Raw genomic sequence first — 23,921 nt, 5'->3', positions numbered from 1 at the left:
AGTTATCCATTTTGTACATATTAGTATATATATGTCAATCCCAATCTCCCAGTTCATCCCACCACCACCGCCCCACTCCCATACCCTGCTTTTCCCCCCTTGGTGTCCACTTTTGTTCTCTACATCTGTGTCTCTATTTCTCCCTTGCAGACTGGTTCATCTGTACCATTTTTCCAGATTGCACATATATGCATTAATATACGATATTTGTTTTTCTCTTTCTGACTTACTTCACTCTGTATGACAGCCTCTAGGTCCATCCACGTTTCTACAAATGACCCAATTTCATTCCTTTTCATGGCTGAGTAATATTCCATCGTATATATGTAGCACATCTTCTTTATCCATTCATCTGTCGATGGGCATTTAGGTTGCTTCCATGACCTGGATATTGTAAATAATGCTGCAGTGAACATTGGGGTGCATGTGTCTTTTTGAATTATGGTTTTCTCTGGGTATATGCCCCGTGGTGGGATTGCTGGGTCGTATGGTAATTCTATTTTTAGTTTTTTAAGGAACGTCCATACTGTTCTCCATAGTGGCTGTATCAATTTACATTCCCACCAACAGTGCAAGAGGGTTCCCTTTTCTCCACACCCTGTCCAGCATTTATTGTTTGTAGATTTTCTGATGGTGCCTATTCTAACTGGTGTGAGGTGATACCTCACTGTGGTTTTGATTTGCATTTCTCTAATAATTAGTGATGTTGAGCATCTTTTCATGTGTTTGTTGGCCATCTGTATGTCTTCTTTGGAGAAATGTCTATTTAGGTCTTCTGCCCATTTTTGGATTGGGTTGTTTGTTTTCTTGAGATTGAGCTGCATGAGCTGCTTGTAAATTTTGGAGATTAATCCTTTGTCAGTTGCTTCATTTGCAAATATTTTCTCCCATTCTGAGGGTTGTCTTTTCATCTTGTTTATGGTTTCCTTTGCTGTGCAAACGTTTTTAAGCTTCATTAGGTCCCATTTGTTTATTTTTGTTTTTATTTCCATTACTCTAGGAGGTGGATCAAAAACGATCTTGCTGTGATTTATGTCTAAGAGTGTTCTTCTGATGTTTTCCTCTAAGAGTTTTATAGTGTCTAGTCTTACATTTAGTTCTTTAATCCATTTTGAGTTTATTTTTGTGTGTGGTGTTACGGAGTGTTCTAATTTCTTTCTTTTACATGTAGTTGTCCAGTTTTCCCAGCACCATTTATTGAAGAGACTGTCTTTTCTCCATTGTATATCCTTGCCTCCTTTGTCATAGATTAGTTGACCATAGGTGCGTGGGTTTACCTCTGGGCTTTCTATCCTGTTCTATATTTCTTTTTTTTATGCCACTACCATATTGTCTTGATTACTGTAGCTTTGCAGTATAGTCTGAAGTCAAGGAGTTTGATTCCTCTAGCTCCATTTTTTAAAAATTAATTAATTAATTAATTTTTGGCTGTGTTGTGTCTTCCTTTTTGTGTCAGGGCTCTCTTTAGTTGTGGCAAGTGGGGGCCACTCTTCATCACGGTGCGTGGGCCTCTCACTATCGCGGCCTCTCTTGTTGCGGAGTACAGACTCCAGACGCGCAGGCTCAGTAGTTGTGGCTCACGGGCCTAGTTGCTCCGCGGCATGTGGGATCCTCCCAGCCCAGGGCTCGAACCTGTGTCCCGTGCATTAGCAGGCAGATTCTCAACCACTGCGCTACCAGGGAAACCCCCTAGCTCCGTTTTTTTCCCTCAAGATTGCTTTGGCTATTTGGGGTCCATACAAATTTAAGATTTTTTGTTATAGTTCTGCAAAAAATGCTGTTGGTAATTTGATAGGGATTGCATTGAATCTGTAGATTGCTTTGGGAAGTACAGTCATTTTCACAATATTGATTCTTCTAATCCAAGAACATAGTATATCTCTCCATCTGTTTGTGTCATCTTTGATTTCTTTCATCAGCGTCTTACAGGTTTCTGCGTACAGGTCTTTTACGTCCTTTAGGTAGGTTTATTCCTAGGTTTTTATTCTTTTTGTTGCAATGGTGAATGGGATTGTTTCTTTAATTTCTCTTTCTGATCTTTTGTTGTTAGTATATAGGAGTGCAAGAGATTTCTGTGCGTTAATTTTGTATCCTGCAACTTTACCAAATTCATTGATTAGCTCTAGTAGTTTTCTAGTGGCATGTTTAGGATTCTCTATGTATAGTATGTCATCTGCAAACAGTGGCAGTTTTACTTCTTTTCCAATTTGTATTTCTTTTATTTCTTTTTCTTCTCTGATTGCCAAGGCTAGGACTTGCAAAACTATGTTGAATAATAGTGGTGAGAGTGGACGTCCTTGTCTTGTTCCTGATCTTAGAGGAAATGCTTTCAGTTTTTCACCATTGAGAATGATGTTTGCTGTGGGTTTGTCATATATGGCCTTTATTATGTTGAGGTAGTTTCCCTCTATGCCCACTTTCTGGAGAGTTTTTATCATAAATGGGTGTTGAATTTTGTCAAAAGCTTTTTCTGCATCTATTGAGATGATCATATGGTTTTTCTTCTTCAATTTGTTTATATGCTGTATCCCATTGATTGATTTGCATATATTGAAGAATCCTTGCATCCCTGGGATAAATCCCATTTGATCATGGTGTATGATCCTTTTAATGTGTTGTTGGATTCTGTTTGCTAGTATTTTGTTGAGGATTTTTGCATCTATGTTCATCAGTGATATTGGTCTGTAGTTTTCTCTTTTTGTGACATCTTTGTCTGGTTTTGGTATCAGGGTGATGGTGGCCTCGTAGAATGAGTTTGGGAGTTTTCCTCCCTCTGCTATATTTTGGAAGAGTTTGAGGACAGGTGTTAGCTCTTCTCTAAGTGTTTGATAGCATTCGCCTGTGAACCCATCTGGTCCTGGGCTTTTGTTGGTTGGAAATTTTTTTTTTTTTTTTTTTTGGTGGTACGCGGGTCTCTCACTGTTGTGGCCTCTTCCGTTGCGGAGCACAGGCTCCGGATGCACAGGCTCAGTGGCCATGGCTCACGGGCTCAGCTGCTCCGCGGCATGCGGGATCTTCCCGGACCGGGGCACGAACCCGTGTCCCCTGCATCAGCAGGTGGACTCCCAACCACTGCGCCACCAGGGAAGCCCCTGATGGAAAATTTTTAATCACAGTTTCAATTTCAGTGCTTGTGATTGGTCTGTTTATATTTTCTACTTCTTCCTGGTTCAGTCTTGGAAGATTGTGCTTTTCTAAGAATTTGTCCGTTTCTTCCACGTTGTCCATTTTATTTGCATAGAGTTGCTTGTAGTAATCTCTCATGATTCTTTGTGTTTCTGCGCTCAGTTGTTACTTCTCCTTTTTCATTTCTAATTCTGTTGATTTGAGTCTTCTCCCTTTTTTTTCTCAATGACTCTGGCTAATGGTTTATCAATTTTGTTTATCTTCTCAAAGAACCAGCTTTTAGTTTTATTGATTTTGGCTATTGTTTCCTTCATTTCTTTTTCATTTATTTCTGATCTGATGTTTATGATTTCTTTCCTTCTGCTAACTTTGAGGTTTTTTTGTTCTTTCTCTAATTGCTTTAGGTGTACGGTTAGGTTGTTTATTTGAGATGTTTCTTGAGGTAGGATTGTATTGCTATAAAATTCCCTTTTAGAATTGCTTTTGCTGCATCCCATAGGCTTTGGGTCGTCATGTTTTCATTGTCATTTGTTTCTAGGTTCTTTTTGATTTCCTCTTTGATTTTTTCAGTGATCTCTTGGTTATTTAGTAGTGTATTGCTTAACTTCCACGTGCTTGTATTTTTTACAGATATTTCCCTGTAATTGTTATCTAGTCTCATAGTGTTGTGGTTGGAAAAGATACTTGATACGATTTCAGTTTTCTTAAATTTACCAAGGCTTGATTTGTGACCCAAGATATGATCTATCTTGGAGAATGTTCCATGAGCACTTGAGAAGAAAGTGTACTCTGTTGTTTTTGGATGCAATGTCTTATAAATATCAATTAAGTCCATTTTGTTTATTGTGTCATTTAAAGCTTGTGTTTCCTTATTTATTTTCATTTTGGATGATCTGTCCATTGGTGAAAGTGGGGTGTTAATGTCCCCTACTATGAATGTGTTACTGTCGATTTCCCCTTTTATGGCTGTTAGCATTTGCCTTATGTATTGAGGTGCTCCTATGTTGGGTGCATAAATATTTACAATTGTTATATCTTCTTCTTGGATCGATCCCTTGATCATTATGTAGTGTCCTTCTTTGTCTCTTGTAACACTCTTTGTTTTAAAGTCTATTTTGTCTGATATGAGAATTGCTACTCCAGCTTTCTTTTGATTTCCATTTGCATGGAGTATCTTTTTCCATCCCCTCACTTTCAGTCTGTATGTGTCCCTAGGCCTGAAGTGGGTCTCTTGTAGAAAGCATATATACGGGTCTTGTTTCTGTATCCATTCAGCCAGTCTGTGTCTTTTGGTTGGAGCATTTAATCCATTTACATTTAAGGTAATTGTCAATATGTATGCTCCTAATACCATTTTCTTAATTGTTTTGTGTTTGTTATCATAGGTCTTTTCCTTCTCTTGTGTTTCCTGCCTAGAGAAGTTCCTTTAGCATTTGTTGTAGAGCTGGTTTGGTGGTGCTGGATTCTCTTAACTTTTGTTTGTCTGTAAAGGTTTTAATTTCTCCATGGAATCTTAATGAGATCCTTGCTGGGTAGAGTAATCTTGTTTGTAGTTTTTTCCCCTTCCTCACTTTAAATATGTCCTGCTACTCCCTTCTAGCTTGCAGAGTTTCTGCTGAAAGATCAGCTGTTAACCTTATGGGTATTCCCTTGTATGTTATTTGTTGCTTTTCCCTTGCTGCTTTAATATCTTTTCTTTGTTTTAATTTTTGATAGTTTGATTAATATGTGTTTTGGCGTGTTTCTCCTTGGATTTATCCTGTATGGGACTCTCTGCACTTCCTGGACTTGATTGAATATTTCCTTTCCCATGTTAGGGAAGTTTTCAAGTATAATCTCTTCAGATATTTTCTCAGAGCCTTTTTTTTCCTCTTCTTCTTCTGGTACCCCCATAATTTGAATGTTGGTGCGTTTAATGTTGGCCCAGAGGTCTCTGAGGCTGTCCTCAATTCTTTTCATTCTTTTTTCTTTATTCTGCTCTGTGGTAGTTATTTCCACTTTTTATCTCCAGGTCACTTATCTGTTCTTCTGTCACTAATCTGCCTCAGTTATTCTGCTATTGATTGCTTCTAGAGAATTTTTAATTTCATTTATTGTGTTGTTCATCAGTTTGTTTGCTCTGTAGTTCTGCTAGGCTCTTGTTAAATGTTTCTTGTATTTTCTCCATTCTGTTTTCAAGATTTTGGATCATTTTTACTATCATTACTCTGAATTCTTTTTCAGGTAGACTGCCTATTTCCTCTTTATTTGTTTGGTCTGGTGGGTTTTTTTTTTTTTTTTTGGTTTTTTTGTTTGTTTTGTTTCTTTTTGCGGTACGCGGGCCTCTCACTGTTGTGGCCTCTCCCGTTGCGGAGCACAGGCTCCGGACGCGCAGGCTCAGCAGCCATGGCTCACAGGCCTAGCCACTCCACGGCACGTGGGATCTTCCCAGACCGGGGCACGAACCTGTGTCCCCTGCATCGGCAGGCGGACTCTCAACCACTGCGCCACCAGCGAAGGCCGGTCTGGTGGGTTTTTACCTTGCTCCTTCATCAGCTGCATATTTCTCTGTCTTCTCATTTTGCTGAATACACTGTGTTTGGGGTCTCCTTTTTGCAGGCTGCAGGTTTGTAGTTCCCATTGTTTTTGGTGTCTGCCCCCAGTGGGTAAGGTTGGTTTAGCGGCTTGTGTAGGCTTCCTGGTGGAGGGGACTGGTGCCTGTGTTCTGGTGGGTGAGGCTGGATCTTGTCTTTCTGGTGGGTGGGGCTGCATCCAGTGGTGTGTTTTGGTGTGTCTGTGAACTCAGTATGATTTTAGGCAGCCTCTGCTAATGGGTGGGGTTGTGTTCCTGTCTTGCTAGTTGTTTGGCATGGAGCATCCAGCACTGGAGCTTGCTGGCCATTGGGTGGAGCTGGGTCTTAGTGTTGAGACAGAGATCTCTGGGAGAGCTCTCGCTGATTGATATTACGTGCGGCTGGGAGGTCTCTGGTGGTCCAATGTCCTGAACTCGGCTCTCCCACCTCAGAGGCTCAGGCCTGACATCAGGCCAGAGCACCAAGACCCTGTCAGCCACATGGCTCGGGAGGAAAAAAAAGAAAGAAAGAAAAATAAATAAATAAATATAAATAAAAATATTTTTAAAATTATTACAGTAGGGCTTCCCTGGTGGCGCAGTGGTTGAGAGTCTGCCTGCCGATGCAGGGGACACGGGTTTGTGCCCCGATCCGGGAAGATCCCACATGCCGCTGAGCGGCTGGACCCGTGAGCCATGGCCGCTGAGCCTGTGCATCCGGAGCCTGTGCTCCACAACGGGAGAGGCCACAACAGTGAGAGGCCTGCGTACCGCAAAAAGAAAAAAAAAAAATTATTACAATAAAAACGTAATTTTAAAAAAAAAGAGAGAGCAACCAAACCAATAAACAAATCCACTAAGTGATACAAGTGCTAAAAACTATACTAAGGTAGACATAAAAATCAGAAACAAGTTGGTGGCAGACGGCAAACCGCAAGTCTCCAGTTGCTCCCAAAGTCCACTGCCTCAATTTTGGGTTGATTCATTGTCTATTCAGGTATTCCACAGATGCGGGGCACCTCAAGTTGATTGTGAGGATTTAATCCACTGCTTCTGAGGCTGCTGGGAGAAATTTCCCTTTCTCTTCTTTGTTCGCACAGCTCCTGGGGTTCAGGTTTGGATTTGGCCCCGCCTCTGCGTGTATGTCACCCTCAGGCTTCTGTTCCCACCCAGACAGGACGGGGTTAAAGGAGCCGCTGATTAGGGGGCTCTGGCTCGCTCAGGCCGGGGGGAGGGAGGGGTACGGTAGTTATAATTGGAATGCGGGGTGAGCCTGCAGCGGCAGAGGCCAGCATGATATTGCAGGGGCCTGGCGTGCCGTGTGTTCTCCTGGGAAGTTGTCACTGGATCACGGGACCCTGGCAGTGGTGGGCTGCACAGGCTCCTGGGGGGTTGGGGGGTGTGTGTGGATAGTGACATGTGCTTGCACACAGGATTCTTGGTGGCTGTAGCAGCAGCATTAGCGTTTCATGCCCATCTCTGGTGTCCGAGCTGATGGCCGCGGCTTGTACCCTTCTCTTGAGCTTGTTTAGGCGGTGCTCTGCCTTCTGTGGGCAGACAGGGAAGGAATCCCCTCTCCTTGTGCACCCTGAAACAATGGTCTCTTGCCTCTTAGGCAGGTCCAGACTTTTTCCCGGACTCCCTCCCGGCTAGCCATGGCGCCCTAACCCCCTGCAGGCTGTGTTCACGCAGCCAACCCCAGTCCTCTCCCTGGGGTCTGACCTCCGAAGCCCGAGCCTCAGCTCCCAGGCCTTACCCGCCCCGGCGGGTGAGCAGACAAGCGTCTCGGGCTGGTGAGTGCTGGTCGGCACCGGTCCTCTGTGTGGGAATCTCTCCACTTTGCCCTGTGCACCCCTGTTGCTGTGCTCTCCTCCGTGACTCCGAAGCTTCCCCCCCGCCCACCCCCTGTCTCCACCAGTGAAGGGGCTTCCTAGTGTGTGGAAACTTTTCCTCCTTCACAGCTCCCTCCCAGAGGTGCAGGTCCCATCCCTATTCTTTTGTCTCTGTTTTTTCTTTTGCCCTACCCAGGTACATGGGGATTTTCTTGCCTTTTGGGAAGTCTGAGGTCTTCTGCCAGCGTTCAGTAGGTGTTCTGTAGGAGTTGTTCCTCATGTAGATGTATTTTTCATGTATTTGTAGGGACGAAGGTGATCTCCACATCTCACTCCTCCGCCATCTTGAAGGTCCCTCCTAGGTGTTTGTTCTTTAATTCTTCTAGGTCTTTGTTAAACATTTCTTGCATTTTCTCTATCTTAGCCTCCATTCTTTTTCTGAGGTCCTGGATCATCTTCACTATCATTATTCTGAATTCTTTTTCTGGAAGGTTGCCTATCTCAGCTTCATTTAGTTGTTTTTCTGGAGTTTTATCTTGTTCCTTCATCTGGTACATAGTCCTCTGCCTTTTCATTTTGTCTGTCTTTCTGTGAATGTGGTTTTCGTTCCACAGGCTGCAGGATTGTTGTTCTTCCTGCTTCTGCTGTCTGCCCTCTGGTGGATGAAGCTATCTAAGAGGAGGGACTGGTGGTGGGTAGAGCTGACTGTTGCTGTGGTGGGCAGAGCTCAGTAAAACTTTAATCTGCTTCTGTGCTGATGGGCGGGTCCTGATGCACACACTACTTTGTGTGTGCCCTCCAAGAGTGGAGTCTCTGTTTCCCCAAGTCCTGTCAAAGTCCTGCAATCAAATCCCGCTAGCCTTCAAAGTCTGATTCTCTGGAAATTCCTCCTCCCGTTGCCGGACCTCCAGGTTGGGAAGACTGACGTGGGGCTCAGAACCTTCACTCCAGTGGGTGGACTTCTGTGGTATAAGTGTTCTCCAGTGTGTGAGTCACCCACCCAGCAGTTATGGGATTTGATTTTATTGTGATTGCACCCCTCCTACCGTCTCACTGCAGCTTCTCCTTTGTCTTTGGATGTGGGGTATCTTTTTTGCTGAGTCCCAGTGTCTTCCTGTCGATGATTGTTCAGCAGTTAGTTGTGATTCTGGTGCTCTCGCAAGAGGGAGTGAGTGCACGTCCTTCTGCTCCACCATCTTGAACCAATCCTGTTTTCTACTGTTTTTAATTCTTCACCCAGCTCTCACCTGCAAAACTTAGATGAACCTTTAACTTCAGGATCTGGTACTCATGATGTGGAGTTGAGTGTAGCTTTCCTGCTAGATTCCTTCTATGACCTTGGAATTGTCTGGTCATAGGCTTCCTGTATTTTAGCATGCAATCAGATGCTTTGATCTGTTAGTGAAATGCAGAGAAAACTTTTCTTTAATGCCCAGAACTTCTCATCCTCTCTTCTGGCAGAACTGGGAAGCCAGACCTGGTATTTTTGGAACAAATACTGAGAGTGCTAATTTCTGTTAGGCCCTGAAATACAAAGGGCCTTGCCTTGGGAGCCTCTTGGACATCCTGGACAGGCAGTGCTATTCTAGACCAGAGGTTCTCATTATTTGCAGGGTTTTTTAAAAATTAATTTATTTATTTTTGGCTGCTTCAGGTCTTACTTGCAGCCCGCGGGATCTTCACTGAGGCATGCGGGATCTTTCATTGTGGTGCGTGGCGTGTGGGTTTTCTCTTCTCTAGTTGTGGCATGTGGGCTCCAGGGTGTGTGGGCTCTGTAGTTTGCGGCATGTGGGCTCTCTTGTTGAGGTGCGGGAGCTCAGTAGTTGTAGTGTGCGGGTTTAGTTGCCCCACGGCATGTGGGATCTTAGTTCCCCGACCAGGGATCGAACCCACGTCCCCTGCATTGGAAGGAGGATTCTTTAGCACTGGACCACCAGGAAAGTCCCTCTCATCTGCACTTTTAAAGCTCTTTGGGGTCTTCAGTGTTATTTTTTAATGTGGGATATATATCTACTCCATACTAGAAATTGAAGTATTTATTTATTAATTCATTTAGAAATTATAATAAACCCATTACAAGTAAACATATGTAGCATTTTTAAAAATGGAAAATGTGGTTGTTTCAGAAATATTAGTGAGAAGAGTGGCATTGTTTTTGAGAATCTGGTTGTCTGGCTTAATAGAAGACAGCTGGATTCTCATATTTGTTTCTGCATTCAGTTGGTTCGATATGTTGTTGTGATTGAATGATGACGAAAATCCAGCCTCACATAGATAATTAGTTGGAAAAGGGAGGAATATTTCTGTGGCCTTTTCAGACAATAGTGGATATTCTTCTTTGGTACTACACAGAAGTTAACAAGGGGTGGTTTTATGCAGTTTAGCTGCAATGGAATCTGAAATGTTATCAGTGAGCTTTTCATACTTTGTTTCATTAGAATCCATTGGTCTGTCTCTGACTTTGACCGGACCTTTTACCCGTGCCTGATTCTTTGACATTGTGTGATAGATATTTAGAAAATACTGGTTCATTGAGTTATGTTGATCTTACATATGTTGCCACATTTTCTTTTACAGTATCAAAAAACAATATATTATCACCACACTCATCAGAAAGATGGTTAAGTATTGGGAAGCTGTCAAGCTCATGGTGGCAGATACAGTTTTGCCAAAATTATAATTTTCTCTTGGAAGCTCAAATTTTATCATTGGCAACAAACACTGTCAGCTGTTTTCCCTGAAGCGACAGGCTTACTCTGTTTCATCTTCTAGAGAATGCCTGCCAAGTATCAACGTCTGAATAACCATCACTTTTGTGTCCTTCATTCTTTCAAGTAAACATGATGTTCCACAGAGAAGTTTTGCAATTCAAACAAGTGCTTTATTTAGAAACAACCATCGTCTTCTGTTTTATGTGTACTTCTCATTTTGTAACACAGAATATTAAAAAGATGTACTTGAGGATTGAGATTTCATTTTTATTGCATCATCAAGGACATTCTTAAGTAAAGCTGGCATTTCTTCTTTCACTGTGCAGTGAAGGAGTGTGTGGTGGTGAAGAATCTCGCTTGGTGCCATTGTCTCGACTCCTACTCAGGAACCAGCAGTTTGACCCACTATTGCTCTTGCACCATCAGTGGAAAGGCTGGCACAGTAAAAAAAGGCAAATCACATCTTAGTTTTGTTATGAAAATAGTTTCAGCTAGTGGAACCCTTGAAAGAGTCTTAGGGTTCCCTCAGGGTCTGGGACCATACTTCGAGGACCACTGCTTTAGAGAGCTCACCTGAGGTTTCTTTCAGAAGCTGCTGAAGGTCAAGGCTTCAGGAGAGCTAGTCACTTAATTATGTTAAGCCTTCAGCTGTTTTCACTTTTTAGTAATTTGCAGATGGCTCTCCCTCAGCTCTAGCTGCTGTAAGCTGTATTTTTTCCTGAGGTTTACTAACTACTCTGACATAACTGTGTTCTACAAGAGCTGCCCTTCTCAACTTGTGGTAGTGACCCTTCCTTCTCATTAGGGTTGGGGTATTGGCCTTCCTTTCTTAACAGGACTTTAAAGAAGTTCCATGCTCCTCCAGCTTTCTTTAGGGAGACATAGTTTAGGATTTATCTCATAAGAGAAAATGGGTCTGATTCCTATACTCATTCTGTTTGATTTCAGACAAGTCAGTTCTACCTTCTTACATAACTGTTGAGCAACTAAAGTAATTTCATCAGAGATCTTATGACTGTAGACTCTGAACTGTTTCCGATGTCCTGAGTTCCCCTGTGACTGAGGGAAACACTTAGATGGAGGAGGAAGAGGAAACTTCAGATCCCAAGAGCCACATACACTCCTGTAATGTAGGAGAGTGATACAGTCAGTGTGTAATGAATAATTGCTTTCTGTAGAAATAGATACTTTGTCCAAGTTGTTCTGGGCCTGGCCCCTGGTGACTTGATGGTTTGAGACAACAGTCATAGATTTTCTAGCATAGACTGCTCGTCATTCACTCTCACTTAAGGAGGAAACTTGAGGCAAAATGACCCCACAGAGAGTGGAAGGCAGAATGAGATAGACAGCTTCTGAATGCTGTCTAAAGGTGGCCAAGCAGGATGTTGAGATTCCTGAGACTGGATGCTTTAGAAGGAGAGAGGCTGGATCCAGGGACGTCAGGCAGGATGCTACTGCAACAGCCCTGCACTTGGTGAGGGGGGTGAGGGACTAGGAATTGGACTGAGCCGGTCATGCAAATAGAAAGAAAAGGATGTTTGAGGCCATTTTGTTTATCTTCAGAATGTTCAGCAGTTCTTTACCTTCCTTTCTTATCCCTTTAAGGGAAAAAAAATTGTTTCTTTTTTAACAGCTTTGTGGAGGTATAACTGACATTGAAAATATTCATCACCCTCAAGTCAATTAATTTTTAAACTTTGTTCTAGGGAGCCTTAATATCTCATGACGTTTTGCGGGGAGGCTTGGGTAGCATTGCTGAGGAGGAGGCCAGACTAGGGCAGTGATCTTCCTCCTTCTACTCGCATAGCTGTGCATTTATCTGTTACAGAAACACAAGATTTTCCTGTAAAAACCATCATGGAGCTTATGAGGCATATTCATATGAGAAGAGAACAGCGGTAAAAGATAGCCTTTACAAAGTATCCAATTAGAGGAATAAATTACACAACAGATATTCATGGGTAGGATGGAGCTTGAGCTGGGCCTGGAAAAGGTAAATAAAATATGATAAGGGTTCGGAAGGAAGAGGCTGAGTGGAGTAAGGGCCTGCAGACCGGTTTGAAAGGATTAGTACAAGACCAGAACAGGTCATATAACAGAGTTAAAGGTGGAAGGAAATGGAAATACACCTTAAAAAAAGACTGAAGCCAGACTCAGGCTAAGAAGTCTGGAATTTATTTATTGACTTACATGAGAATCATCTAGAAGCCTTGTTTAAAATACAGATCCCTGGCCCTACCTCAGACCCACTGAATCCTCTCTGAAAGTGGGGCTCAGGAATCTGTACCCCAGGTTATTCTGATGCAGGTCGTTGGTGGGCTACTGTGATATTAAAGAAGGACTCATGGAAAATTTTTGGAAAGGTAACTGATCAAGTAATATTTAAGCAAAGTTAACCTGGAGGTTGCCTGCAGAATGGAATTAGGAAGGGCAGACCCTGGAGACACAAACTTCAGTGTGGAAGCTGTTGCAGCAGTCCAGATCTGGGATGGCGGTTGAAATGAAAGGAGGAGGCATGCTATGAAGAAAGAATCTCTTAAGTTTTGTGACTGGTCTGGCTTTGGAGATTAAGAGAAAGGAAGAAATCAGAAGTGACTTAAGTTTTCCTCTTAGGTGACTGAGAGAAAGAAGTTTCCACTGAAAGAAATTGGAACGTCAAGAGTGCAGAGCTAGGGAATTCCCTGGAGGTCCAGTGGTTAGGACTTGGCACTTTCACTGCCGGGGTCCGGGTTCAGTTCCTGGTTGGGGAACTGAGATGCTGTAAGCCGTAAGGCGCGGCCAAAAAAAAGAGTGCAGAGCTGGTCTGACAAGCTGGGCTGAAGTGTTTGGACTTGCCTGTGGAAAAGGTGGAGAAGACAGTTGGCGATGAGGACACAGAGCTTGAGAGAAGCCGGGTCTGAAAAGTGACTCGTCTCCTGCAGGTAGTAGTTGAAGTGGTGAGAGCAGGTTGGTTTGATGTGGGAGAGAGGATAAAAGAGAGGAGCTGTGGAGGATTTTGGAGCGGACCTCTGGAGGAAAAGGCACTGTTGAAGCAGTTGGGTGTGGCTGTGGCAGAGTTCCTACACTGAGTAAAGTAGCAGCAACAAGGAGATGCTGGTAGCACCCCAGTGTTCACTGCAGGACTATTTACGATAGCCAAGTTATGGAAGCAGCCCAAGTGTCCAGTGATAGACGAATGGACACAGAAGATGTGGTACACATATACAGTGGAATATTACTTGGCCATAAAAAGAGAAATCTTGCCACTTGCAAAAACATGGGTGGGGGACTTCCTTGGTGGCCCAGTGGGTAAGACTCCGTGCTCCCAATGCAGGGGGCCCGGGTTCAATCCCTGGTTGGGGAACTAGATCCCACATGCATGCCGCAACTAAGAAGCCCACATGCTGCAACGAAGATCCCGCTGCCACAACTAACACCCAGGGCAGCCTAAATAAATAAATATTTAAAAAAAAAAACAACAAAAAAAAACATGGGTGGATCTAGAGGGTATTATGCTAAGTAAGATAAGTCAGACAAGGAAAAACAAATGCCCTGTGGGAAATGGCCATTGCAGACACATACAAGATCTAGAATCCTGTTAAGTCACAGAGAAGAGAATCCACTTTACTCTGGCACTAGCCCAGCAGGCCACCCGCAGCTTCTGAAGAGGGTGGGAGTATATCCTTCGCCTTCCTCTTCCTCATTTGGATTAAAAGTGAAGCCAGCTAGATGCCGGTCCACTTGCATCCAGTGTTCCTGGCACCAAGGATGCGTGTGGAGGGATGCAGAGAGGCAGACATTGAGCAATGTGTGCAGAGAGGAGGGTTCTCTTCACCCAGCCCCGAGGTGTGCAGTGGGTACCCATGTCTGTGAGGGAAAGTGGGCTTGCCCGCGGTGCAGGTGAGGATGCAGTGGTGTGCTCTTGGGCACTTCACCCGCAAAGGGGGCTCAGTATAAACAGTGGAGGAGTGTTTCCAACCTGCCTTTTGTCTTGTACCTGAAGGTTAGGGATAAGTGAGGGAACAGGGCCTAGGTGTGTGTTTCATTTCTATTTAAGAGGCAGCATGGAGTCAAACTCAGGTTTTAATCTAGCCACTCCTTGTTGGTTGTTTAATTATAGAAAAGTTACTTAGCTTTACTGAGCCTTGGATTCATATCAGCAAATTGAACATAGGGTGTTTGTGAGGATTCAGTGAGCATAGTACCTGGTATTTATTAGGTGCCCAAACTAGCATTCATCAGTTCTAGTGTATTTCCCCTTTATTTACTGTGATTTTTTTTCAGTTTATTTATTCAACAGAATATCGAGCACTTATTGTGGGTGAGACCCTATACTGGGGACATCAGGGGAGGGACAACATGCTCCTTGCTCCTAGTCAGATGAGTAGTCCATTATTAAAGCTCAGTGTAATACAGACAGTGATGGTGGCGAGCACAGAGATGAGGCATCCTATTTGAACTGGGGAGTCCAGAAAGGCTGCCTGGTGAAAGTGATATTTGAGCTGTTTATTTTTTGCCTGGTGGAAGAGAGGGAAAGGCTTCTAGGGAGCGATACTTGTAGAGACAGGAAGGTCTGAGATAGGAGGATGCACGTGACGAGCCACAAGTTGGGTGATATTCAGGGAGCGCCAGCCTGAAATCTTGTTTCCTTAGCCCTTTTCGCCATCACTTTGGTGAATCTCTTGTGCTGCATCAGTGGGGAAAGATGTAGATTCCTGAAAGATGACTACGTGAATTGGGACGTGAATCTGTTGAGTGTACGTGACACACACTCAGGTGTGTGGTCTTAAAAATCACTAGCAGGATTTGACCCTTCCCTTTGTGTGTGCTTCTCTACCATAAGTGCACAGAGTATAACTGTCCCCCGCACAGTATTTCCATAGTTTGGACTTGGTGGAGGTCCATTTTCTGTTACCTTAATTTGCGGTTACTGGCATCATATCTGGTTTTAGCCCTTATGCTGTCTTTTGCCCACTATCATTTTGAATATTGGCAGTGATTTTTTGGTACTCTCCTTGAAAAAGAATCCACGTGGGTCAGCCTTTTCAGGAAAAGAGGGTGACATCATGTGGCTTCTGCAGGCTTTTTGTTGGTAGACAACACCAACAGTTCCTGTAGCTGTAGACAGGAATTCTCCTATCAAAATACAAAGTCCTCTTCCCATTGACTGTGTCTCAAATGAAACTTGAGCAAAAAAATTCTCTGCTAATTCCTTCCCTCTAGCCACTCTGAAAACACTTGATGAAGACGCCAGGATTTCATTCAGCATTATCCCAGATGAATGACTTCTTATAAAAGGGTCTTGTATTATTTTTCCCCTGGATGCTGTCGTGAAAGCAGACCCACCTTTCCCTGCAGGTGTGAAAACTGCATAATATTTTGTGAATTTGGTTTAGAAAGCAAGAGACCATACTAAACTGACTGTTGGGAACCCAGAACTACAGGCTGGTTCAGAGGTTTTGCTTTAGAGGAAAGATTCAATGAGGAAATGTAAGAGACACGCTCTCCTTCCCCCAAATCAGCTCAAACTGAAGGCTGGGATTTGGAATAAAGAAAGTTTCTCTCCTCTTCTCGCCTCTGTATTCTACCCCCTGACCTTTCCTGTCCCATTGTGGCTGCTGGAAATAAAGTCACCTTAACTATAAAGAATGTTGGTGTCTAGTTCCATCTTGTTTCTTCCAACACGTTGGTTGGAATTTAAGCCTATATAGTTGGCAAGACGCTTGAAGAGACGAAATTACTGTCTCAGCTCCAGAATGCACTCCAGAGGTCAGCAGGAGAAATCTCTGCTCTTACCTGAACTTTTCACATTTAACTGTGAAAAGCAGACCACATCAGGGGCAGCTGAGAATTGGTGAGGGAGCAGCAGATGTAAAATATGCTTCTCAAATGATCTTTGACCATTCAGAATTGGTTGATGAGGAGGAAGGTATTAGCTGGTTTCTCTGCCACACCCAGACTTGCCTCATTCCTAGGCACACTCGTGTCAGGTGAGGGAAGGAGGCCACTTGTGTAAAGTTGTGGATGATGAGACAGAAAGGTGATTTTTTTCTTTGGAGAGAGAGGAAAGAGCTCTCTGAGTGAGAGGGTGGAAACATGTGAACAGACTTACACTGGTGGCTCCTTAGTGTCCCAGTCCTTGATGGAGCCAGCTTTGGTTGCATGAGGGCAGCAGGAAGTCCACTGAAAACACCCTAAGGATCTATTGTTCTTCTCCCAGGGCCCCAATTGATGACCAAGACTGGTTGCCCAAGAAGTGCTGAGGTGGGGCTCTTCCTTGACTGGGCACCACTGTAGCATTGTGTCTGTCCTTCTAGGACTGTAACATTCCCAGTTGTCTCTCTGCCCTTCAGGCTGACGGACCTCAAGGATGCGGCTGCTACTGCTGGAGGTACGAGGCACCTTACCTGAGCTGGTCCATGAGGCCACGTGGCCGTGATGTGGCCTCCTCATGGCCTCAGCAAGAACAGAGCACTACACTATTGGCCGGGGAAACAGCTTTAAGCCGAGTGGGCCCTCAGGCACAGTGCCTACCCCGCCACCTGAGAAACCCTCTGAGGGCAAAGTCTGGGCTCAGGGTCGTCAGCAGGTGAAGCCAATCTGGAAGGTGGAGAAGAAGCACGTGGGAACACTTTCAGCAGGGTTGGGCCCAGGCCTCTTGGGTGTCCCACCGCAGCCCGCATACTTCTTTTGCCCCAGCACTTTATGTAGCTCCGGGAGCACGGCTGTCATTGCAGGCCACAGCAACTCCTGTTACCTGCACTCCCTCCCGGACCTGTTCAGCAGCACCCTGCTCTACCGCCACTCCAACTACGGCCACAGACCATACCAGCAGCTGGAGTCTTTCTGCTTGCGTTCAAGCCCGTCAGAAAAAAGACCTTTTTCTCTCCCTCAAAAGAGACTCCCTATCAGACTCACTGCCAATAAGGCGACTTCTTCCAAGGTCTCCCCCATGGCATCCTCATCCACAGAACCATACCTCTCACTGGGAGCGGCTGGGGAAAATCCTTCAGGGAAGAGCCTGGCCTCTGCCATCTCAGGGAAGACCCCGTCTCCACTCTCCTCTTCTTCCTCTTCCTACAAGCCCATGCTAAATAACAACTCCTTCATGCGGCCAAATAGCACTAAAGTGCCTTTATTGCAGGCCACAGAAGGCCTGAAGCCAGTATCCTCACCGAAGGTCCAGCTTGTCTCCTGGCATCATTCAGGGGGCACTGGAGACTGTGCACTCCAGCCTGTTGAGCACAAGGTGCCCAAGAGCAGTGGCACTGTCCTAGATGATGACCCTTCCCACAGCACCCTGTCTACGCCCAGTTCCTTAGACGCTTCCACCACCAGTGCTGCCTCTCCCCACTACAACTGGAGTAACTTAGCCACGGGGGCAGAGCCACATCCCTGTGGCCTGGATGGGGACTCTGTTTCCCAGAATCTGACTAAGGAGGTTCGGTTCACTGAGGCTGTGAGGAAGTTGACTGCAAGAGGCTTTGAGAAGAAGCCAAGGCAACGCTACCATTTTGAACAGTCTTATTTCATGAACCCCAGCTTGCAGTGGGATGTCCTCAACAGGAACAGGTGGTGGAAACCAGCTGTGGTAGGCCAGCAGCTCCCTCAGGAGAATGCTGGAGCAGACAGTAGGGTCCTCCCTGGAGCCTCAGACACCATGGAGCTGGACAGCACAGTCTTCCGTACCAAACACATCAGTATTCACCTCCTTGCCTCACACGCCAGTGGGCTCAGCCGCAGCCCTGCCTGTGGATCTGCGATCGACTCCCCACCTCTCGGAGAAGACAAAACTCCAGCTCTGCCTTCTCCCCCTCAGCCCCTGGGCGTGGCCGAGGTGGCCACCCGCCTCTCTTCCATCCATCTGGGCAAGCTTGGGAGGGAGGAGCCTAAGGAAGCCAGGAAGCTGGACTCACCTGCTAGGGATATTGGGTAAGTCGGAGAAAGTTTTTGGTTCATTTAAAGCAGTAGAATGTATACATGTTTGGTGACACTGACCGTCTGTCTCTGGAGGTTGGTTTTGTTTCTTAACTGCCATAGAAGTTTGGTTGTCACTTTAGAGCAGAGGTCAGCAAGCTACACTTTGCAGGCCAAATCCCACCCTCTGCCTGCTTTTATAAATAAGGTTTTATTGAAATGCAGTCTTACTCCTTCATTTACTACTGTCTGTGGCTGCTTTTTTGTCATAACCGTAGGGTTGAGTAGTTGCGACAGACTGAATGGCCCACAAAACTGAAAATATTTACTGTCTTGTCCTTTAGAAGAAGAGTTTGCTAAGCCTTGCTTTAGGTTATAACCAGGGAAAAATAAGAATTCCAAACATCATGTGTTGTGAACTGTGATTTCTCTACTTAATTCCAAACCAAATCAGGTTCTCAGTCAGTCCTGGTATGACAGCCGTTTCAGAGTTAGGGCATACACATACTTGGCCTCTTCTCTTGTGCCTTGTTACTTCTCTGGAACCGTGGTCCACCAAGGCCTTGTTCTGAGTTCCCAGAGAGAAGTCTAGGGACCTTTGATGTCTATTACCACACATTGATTGATGGTGTTTTGTATTCAGAATTTTGTTTTTATATGCCATGAGGGACGTCAAAGAAGATGGAAGACATAGTGCCTCTCTGCAGAATAGGGGATGTAGGGTTGAGGAACTATGGCTAGACCTAAGCTCTGAGGACAAGAGGAGTAGTTGTAAGGCCCAGGCAAGGGCCAGCAGATTGGTGACTGGGGAAGAGACAAACATTGGGAGATGATGAAGGAATGAGAATCCAACTGTGACCGCTCTTATGGAGTTGGCTGGGCCGGGGGCATGATTCTTTCTTATAGTTCAGCTACTGACCTCCAGCTAGACCAGGTTGAAGCTGAAGATCTGGAAGAAGAGCTAATAGATGGTTTGGAAGACTGCTGCAACCATGATGAGAATGAAGAGGAGGAGGGTGAGTAGGGGACCCTCTCACCTCCAACTGGGCATGGGTCACCACCGCTAGGGAAGGGGACTAACAATTGTGTACCAGATCCTTAACTCACTTTGTCACCTACATTCATCATTCGCCTTGGGGGTCTAAGGGTAGTAGTGGCTTTTGGGGGACTTGCTCTCTAGCCCCCCATCCCCCGAGTCTTGCCTTCTCCCTGCTGCTGTCCAGCTTCGGGGGGGCCATGCAAGGCAGCCGCGGGTGCTTGTGGCTCTGTAAGAAGGCTGAGCCAAGATGTCCGAGGAAGAGCTGCCTGGGCTTGGTGACTTTGTGTGGCAGCCTCTCCTAGCTGGGACTTCTCTGCTTTTCACCCCCAGGAGACTCAAAGTGCTCCTCATGCAGTGCTGTTTCCCCCAGCGAGTCAGTAGCAGTGATCTCTCGGTGAGTGCTGGCTGTGTAGATCGTTGGTAGAGGCCCATTTTCCGTCTCCTTAAGATTATAAAGAGATTAATCACCTAAGGCATTAATTAATGGCCCTGTTAACCGTAACTCATTTTTACCAAATTTTTACATTAGGACTTTCGTTTTTAAACAGGAAACAGTGGAAGGGAACAGAAGCATATTTTATCAGTGGGGCTTAAAAACAGTACCAAGTTTCTTAGGCTGCAGTTTGGTCTTTAGGCTTCAAGCAATTGTTCAGGTAAAAAGCAAATAATTTCAAGAAGTATTTAGAAAATTAATAACTAATGAAGACCCATATTGTTTGAGGTAGATTCTTAGTTAGGCTACCCACTTGAGGGTAATTGCCACCTTGCATTATGAATGTGTCCCACAGGCAGAAACAGTTCTGAGACAGATATACTGCTAATTGGAGCTTTTTGCAATGCTCTTCTGCTCCCTTCAGAGGCTAGTTTTATAAGACTGATGTTGACCTTAGTAATAAGAAATTGAATTTAAAATTCGCTAGCTTTAATCTAGATTATTTTGTTGGCTGCCCTTTGTGGAATCTGAGTGATACCCATCTCTAACTAGGGAACCAAGAAGTCAGCCTCTTAATGTAGACCCTTCTTTTGTAAATCAGATAGTTGTAGAATGCTGTATAACTGAGATGGGGAGTCCAGGGAGAGGAAGGAATGCAGGACTAAGAGGAAATTACTGTAAATGAGGACATGTCATTGTGCTAAAGAGTTTTAGAACTTGCTTAAGGATCATATAGGTCAACTTTCTGGGTAGAAAGTTAACATTCTTCAATATAATCTTCCTTGTTTCCCTCATCACTTCCAACCTTGTCTCAATATGAAGCTCTGTCTTCATTAATTATTATTAGATATTAAAAAGAACCCTCATGGGCTTCCCTGGTGGCACAGTGGTTAAGAGTCCGCCTGCCAGTGCAGGGGACGCAGGTTCGAGCCCTGGTCCAGGAAGATCCCACATGCCACAGAGCAAGTAGGCCACAACTACTGAGCCCACGTGCTGCAACTACTGAAGCCCGTGCGCCCTAGAGCCCGTGCTCTGCAACAAGAGAAGCCACAACAATGAGAAGGCCATGCGCCTCAATGAAGAGTAGCCCCCGCTCTCCGCAACTAGAGAAAGCCCACGCGCAGCAATGAAGACCCAATGCAGCCAAAAATAAATAAATAAAATAAATTTTTAAAAAAAGAAAAGAAAAAGAACCCTCACAAAGTACTAAACATTAAAGTTTTTTTCTTTTAAAAAATAATTTCTACTGAAAATGTAAAAAAAGCAAAATTTCTATTCTAATTTTAATTAAAATCTGGCCATATGTGTTGAGGCTTGCCTAGCATGTGGAGCACCCAGATTCTGGTTGCTTTCCTTTGTGTCAGTTGTGCCTTAGATGAAGCTAAGAGGAAAAGTTAGCCTCACCTAAGGTTAGTATGGACGAGGCAGGCTGCATGTCTGCATGTGATGGTGCACATTCACATGGTGCAGCGGCCGTGCTAGCTTTAGAGCCCCAAACTAACAAGGCGGAGAGGGTTGTTCGGAAAGCGGAGAGACAGAATTGGGACTTGCTGTGACGATTAGTAGAAATCCTGTCATAGGTATCCTGAATCTGGTGCATAAATTCTGTTACTTTAAGCCTAACCCATTGTTCTTTCAGAAAAGCAAAACTTCTCCTGGTCATATATACTGGATGTTGACTAAGCACCTCCACTCTCCAGAAGAGAAATGTATTTAACATTTAATTGACTCGGAACCCCTTTTCCACACTTAAGGGCGATCTAGGTTTGTCTTCAGGCCTACTTCAAGGCAGCTGAATAGCCCTTTATTTAACCTTTCTGATTTATAAGATAAAATTCACAAAAGGTGTTTGTTAATTATTTGCCCATTAATTAATTTAACTTCTACAAAATATACAGTCTATATGAAGCTTAAAACATGAGTTCAAGCAAATGGAGGTTGATGAATTCTAAACTACTTTGCATTTTGACTAAAATCAGAAATATTTTTGGATTGCAAAATCTTATTTTCTCCCAATTATGAAAGATTTATATATTTATTGTAGAAAGTTTTGCAGTCACAGAAAGATCATTGAAAACACTACCTCTGCTTCTCTATTCAGCAGTAGTTTATTACATTTCCTGTTCCATATTTTTTTTCTAAGAATTGTGTAAATTTAGAGATGGTAATCATCAAGTCCAGCCTCTTTTTTTCAGACATGAAAATTGAGGAGAGAAGTTAAGTAACTATTTGCAAGGTCAAGGTCTCCAGCACTGCTAAACCAGAAGCCAGACCCATTGAGGTTAAGTTCAGTACTCTTGAGAGGCAGCTGACAAAGATATTTATTTTTTTAATGAAACTTTTGAGACATTTGTAGATTTCTATGCAGTTTTAAGAAACAATACAGAGATTTCCTGAATTCTTTACTCAGTTTCCCCCTGTGGTAACATCCTTTTTTTTATTTTGGCTGCATTGGGTCTTCATTGCTGCCCACGGGCTTTCTCTAGTTGCGGCGAGCCGGGCTACTCTTTGTTGAGGTGCGTGGGCTTCTCATTGCGGTGGCTTCCCTCGTTGCAGAGCCCGGGCTGTAGGTGCATGGGCTTCAGTAGTTGTGGTGCACAAGCTCAGTAGTTGTGGCTTGCGGGCTCTAGAGCACAGCCTCAGTAGTTGTGGCGCAGGGGCTTAGTTGCTCCGTGGCATGTGGATCTTCCCAGACCAGGGCTCGAACCCGTGTCCCCTGCATTGGCAGGCGGATTCTTAACCACTGTGCCACCAGGGAAGTCCCTCCTGTGTAACATCTTGCAAACTGTAGTACAATTTAGTACAATCAAGACATTAACATTAGTGAAAATGTAAACATTTCCGTCACTGCAAGAATCCCTCCTGTTGTCCTGAGAGCACACTTCCTTCCTTCCTACTCCCATCCCCTTCTTAACCCCTAGCAACTGATAGTTCTGTTATTTCAAGAATGTTATACAAATGGAATGATAGCCATATATAGCCTTTTGAGATTCGCTTTTTTTACTCAGCATATTCTTTGCAAATCCATCCAGGTTGTTGCATGTATCCATAGTTCATTCCTTTATATTGCTGAGTAGTGTTCCATGGTATCAGTGGACCACAGTTTGATTAACCAGCCACCTGCTGAAGGATATTTTGTTTGTTTCTAGTTTTTGACTATTACGAGTAAAGCTGCTCTAAACAACTGTGTACATATTTTTGAGTGAACATAAGTCTTCACCTCTCTGAGATAAATGCCCAGGAGTGTAATTGCTGGGTTCTATGGTAATTGCATGTTTAGTTTCTTTTGTTTGATTTTTTTCTCTTTTGGCTGTGCCACACAGCATGGGGGATCTTAGTTCCCTGACCAGGGATTGAACCTGAGCCCCCTGCAGTGGGAGCACAGAATCTTAACCACTGGACCGCCAGGGAAATCCTGCATGTTTAGTTTTTTAGGAAACTGCCAGAACTGTTTTCCAGAGTGGCTGCACCATTTTGCATTCCTGTCTTGTCTTTGTTTTTAAACATTAACTCATTCTCCTTGATTTTCAACAATCTTAAATTCTGATACTCAGTAAATGAAAAGCCTTTAAAGTAAAATATTTTGGAAATGAGGAATAGAGTTGAATTAATTGGATTTATTTAATTAGGAATTAATATTTAACTTGACCCAATAAAATGCACTAAAAATCTCTAAGGTTTGAAACACTGAAGTGTTTTACATACAGTGCCTATTTCTGTCGTGCTGCAAAATAACAAGTAGAGGGCTTCCCTGGTGGCGCAGTGGTTCAGAGTCCGCCTGCTGATGCAGGGGACACGGGTTCGTGCCCCGGTCCGGGAAGATCCCATATGCCACGGAGCGGCTGGGCCCGTGAGCCATGGCCGCTGAGCCTGCGCGTCCGGAGCCTGTGCTCTGCAATGGGAGAGGCCACAACAGTGAGAGGCCCGCATAAAAAAAAAACAAAAAACAAGTAGAGTGGCTCTTTATAAGCTAAAAATTAATCTTAAAAAATATTTGTGGATCATATAGCTCAGTATAGAGAGTAATAACTACTCTCTCCACTTTCAATGCTGTTTGAAGAAATGGTCTGGGTCTGTCAATAGATAGTTGAGGTTTTCACTATTTTGAGACTCCTTGAGCTAGCCTTGGCCAAGACATTGTTGGAATAACAGTCGGGACCCCATGGCCCACTGCCGCAGATTCCCAGACATGTGTTACCACATTGTTATGTAAAAATCTGATGTTAACGAATCATTTTCAAAACAGAGAAGAGCATTAATCAACCATATATTTTCAGATAAATGTAAAATGAGTTAGGAGTAGCACTACTTCTTTTCTTTCTGTTGCCTTTTC

General features: G+C 44.2%; 1 protein-coding gene across 4 annotated transcripts in view; it reads left to right on the top strand.

The window, feature by feature from the left end:
* The window catches only part of TTLL4 (tubulin tyrosine ligase like 4), a 39,857-nt gene that overhangs the window by 4,130 nt on the left and 11,806 nt on the right, over positions 1 to 23,921 (top strand). For all 4 annotated transcript variants that reach the window (XM_029225852.1, XM_029225853.1, XM_029225850.1 and 1 more), the window contains exons 2-4: positions 16,553 to 18,131; positions 19,023 to 19,132; positions 19,486 to 19,549. In XM_029225852.1, coding sequence (XP_029081685.1) covers positions 16,651 to 18,131; positions 19,023 to 19,132; positions 19,486 to 19,549 — 1,655 coding nt within the window. In that variant the 5' untranslated portion in view covers positions 16,553 to 16,650. The remainder of the gene's footprint in view (positions 1 to 16,552; positions 18,132 to 19,022; positions 19,133 to 19,485; positions 19,550 to 23,921) is intronic.

Source organism: Monodon monoceros, unplaced genomic scaffold (assembly GCF_005190385.1).
Source record: "Monodon monoceros isolate NGI ecotype Baffin Bay Population unplaced genomic scaffold, NGI_Narwhal_1 Super_Scaffold_16, whole genome shotgun sequence".
NCBI classification, from domain to species: domain Eukaryota; kingdom Metazoa; phylum Chordata; class Mammalia; order Artiodactyla; family Monodontidae; genus Monodon; species Monodon monoceros.
This window is presented reverse-complemented; position numbering and strand designations above follow the sequence as displayed.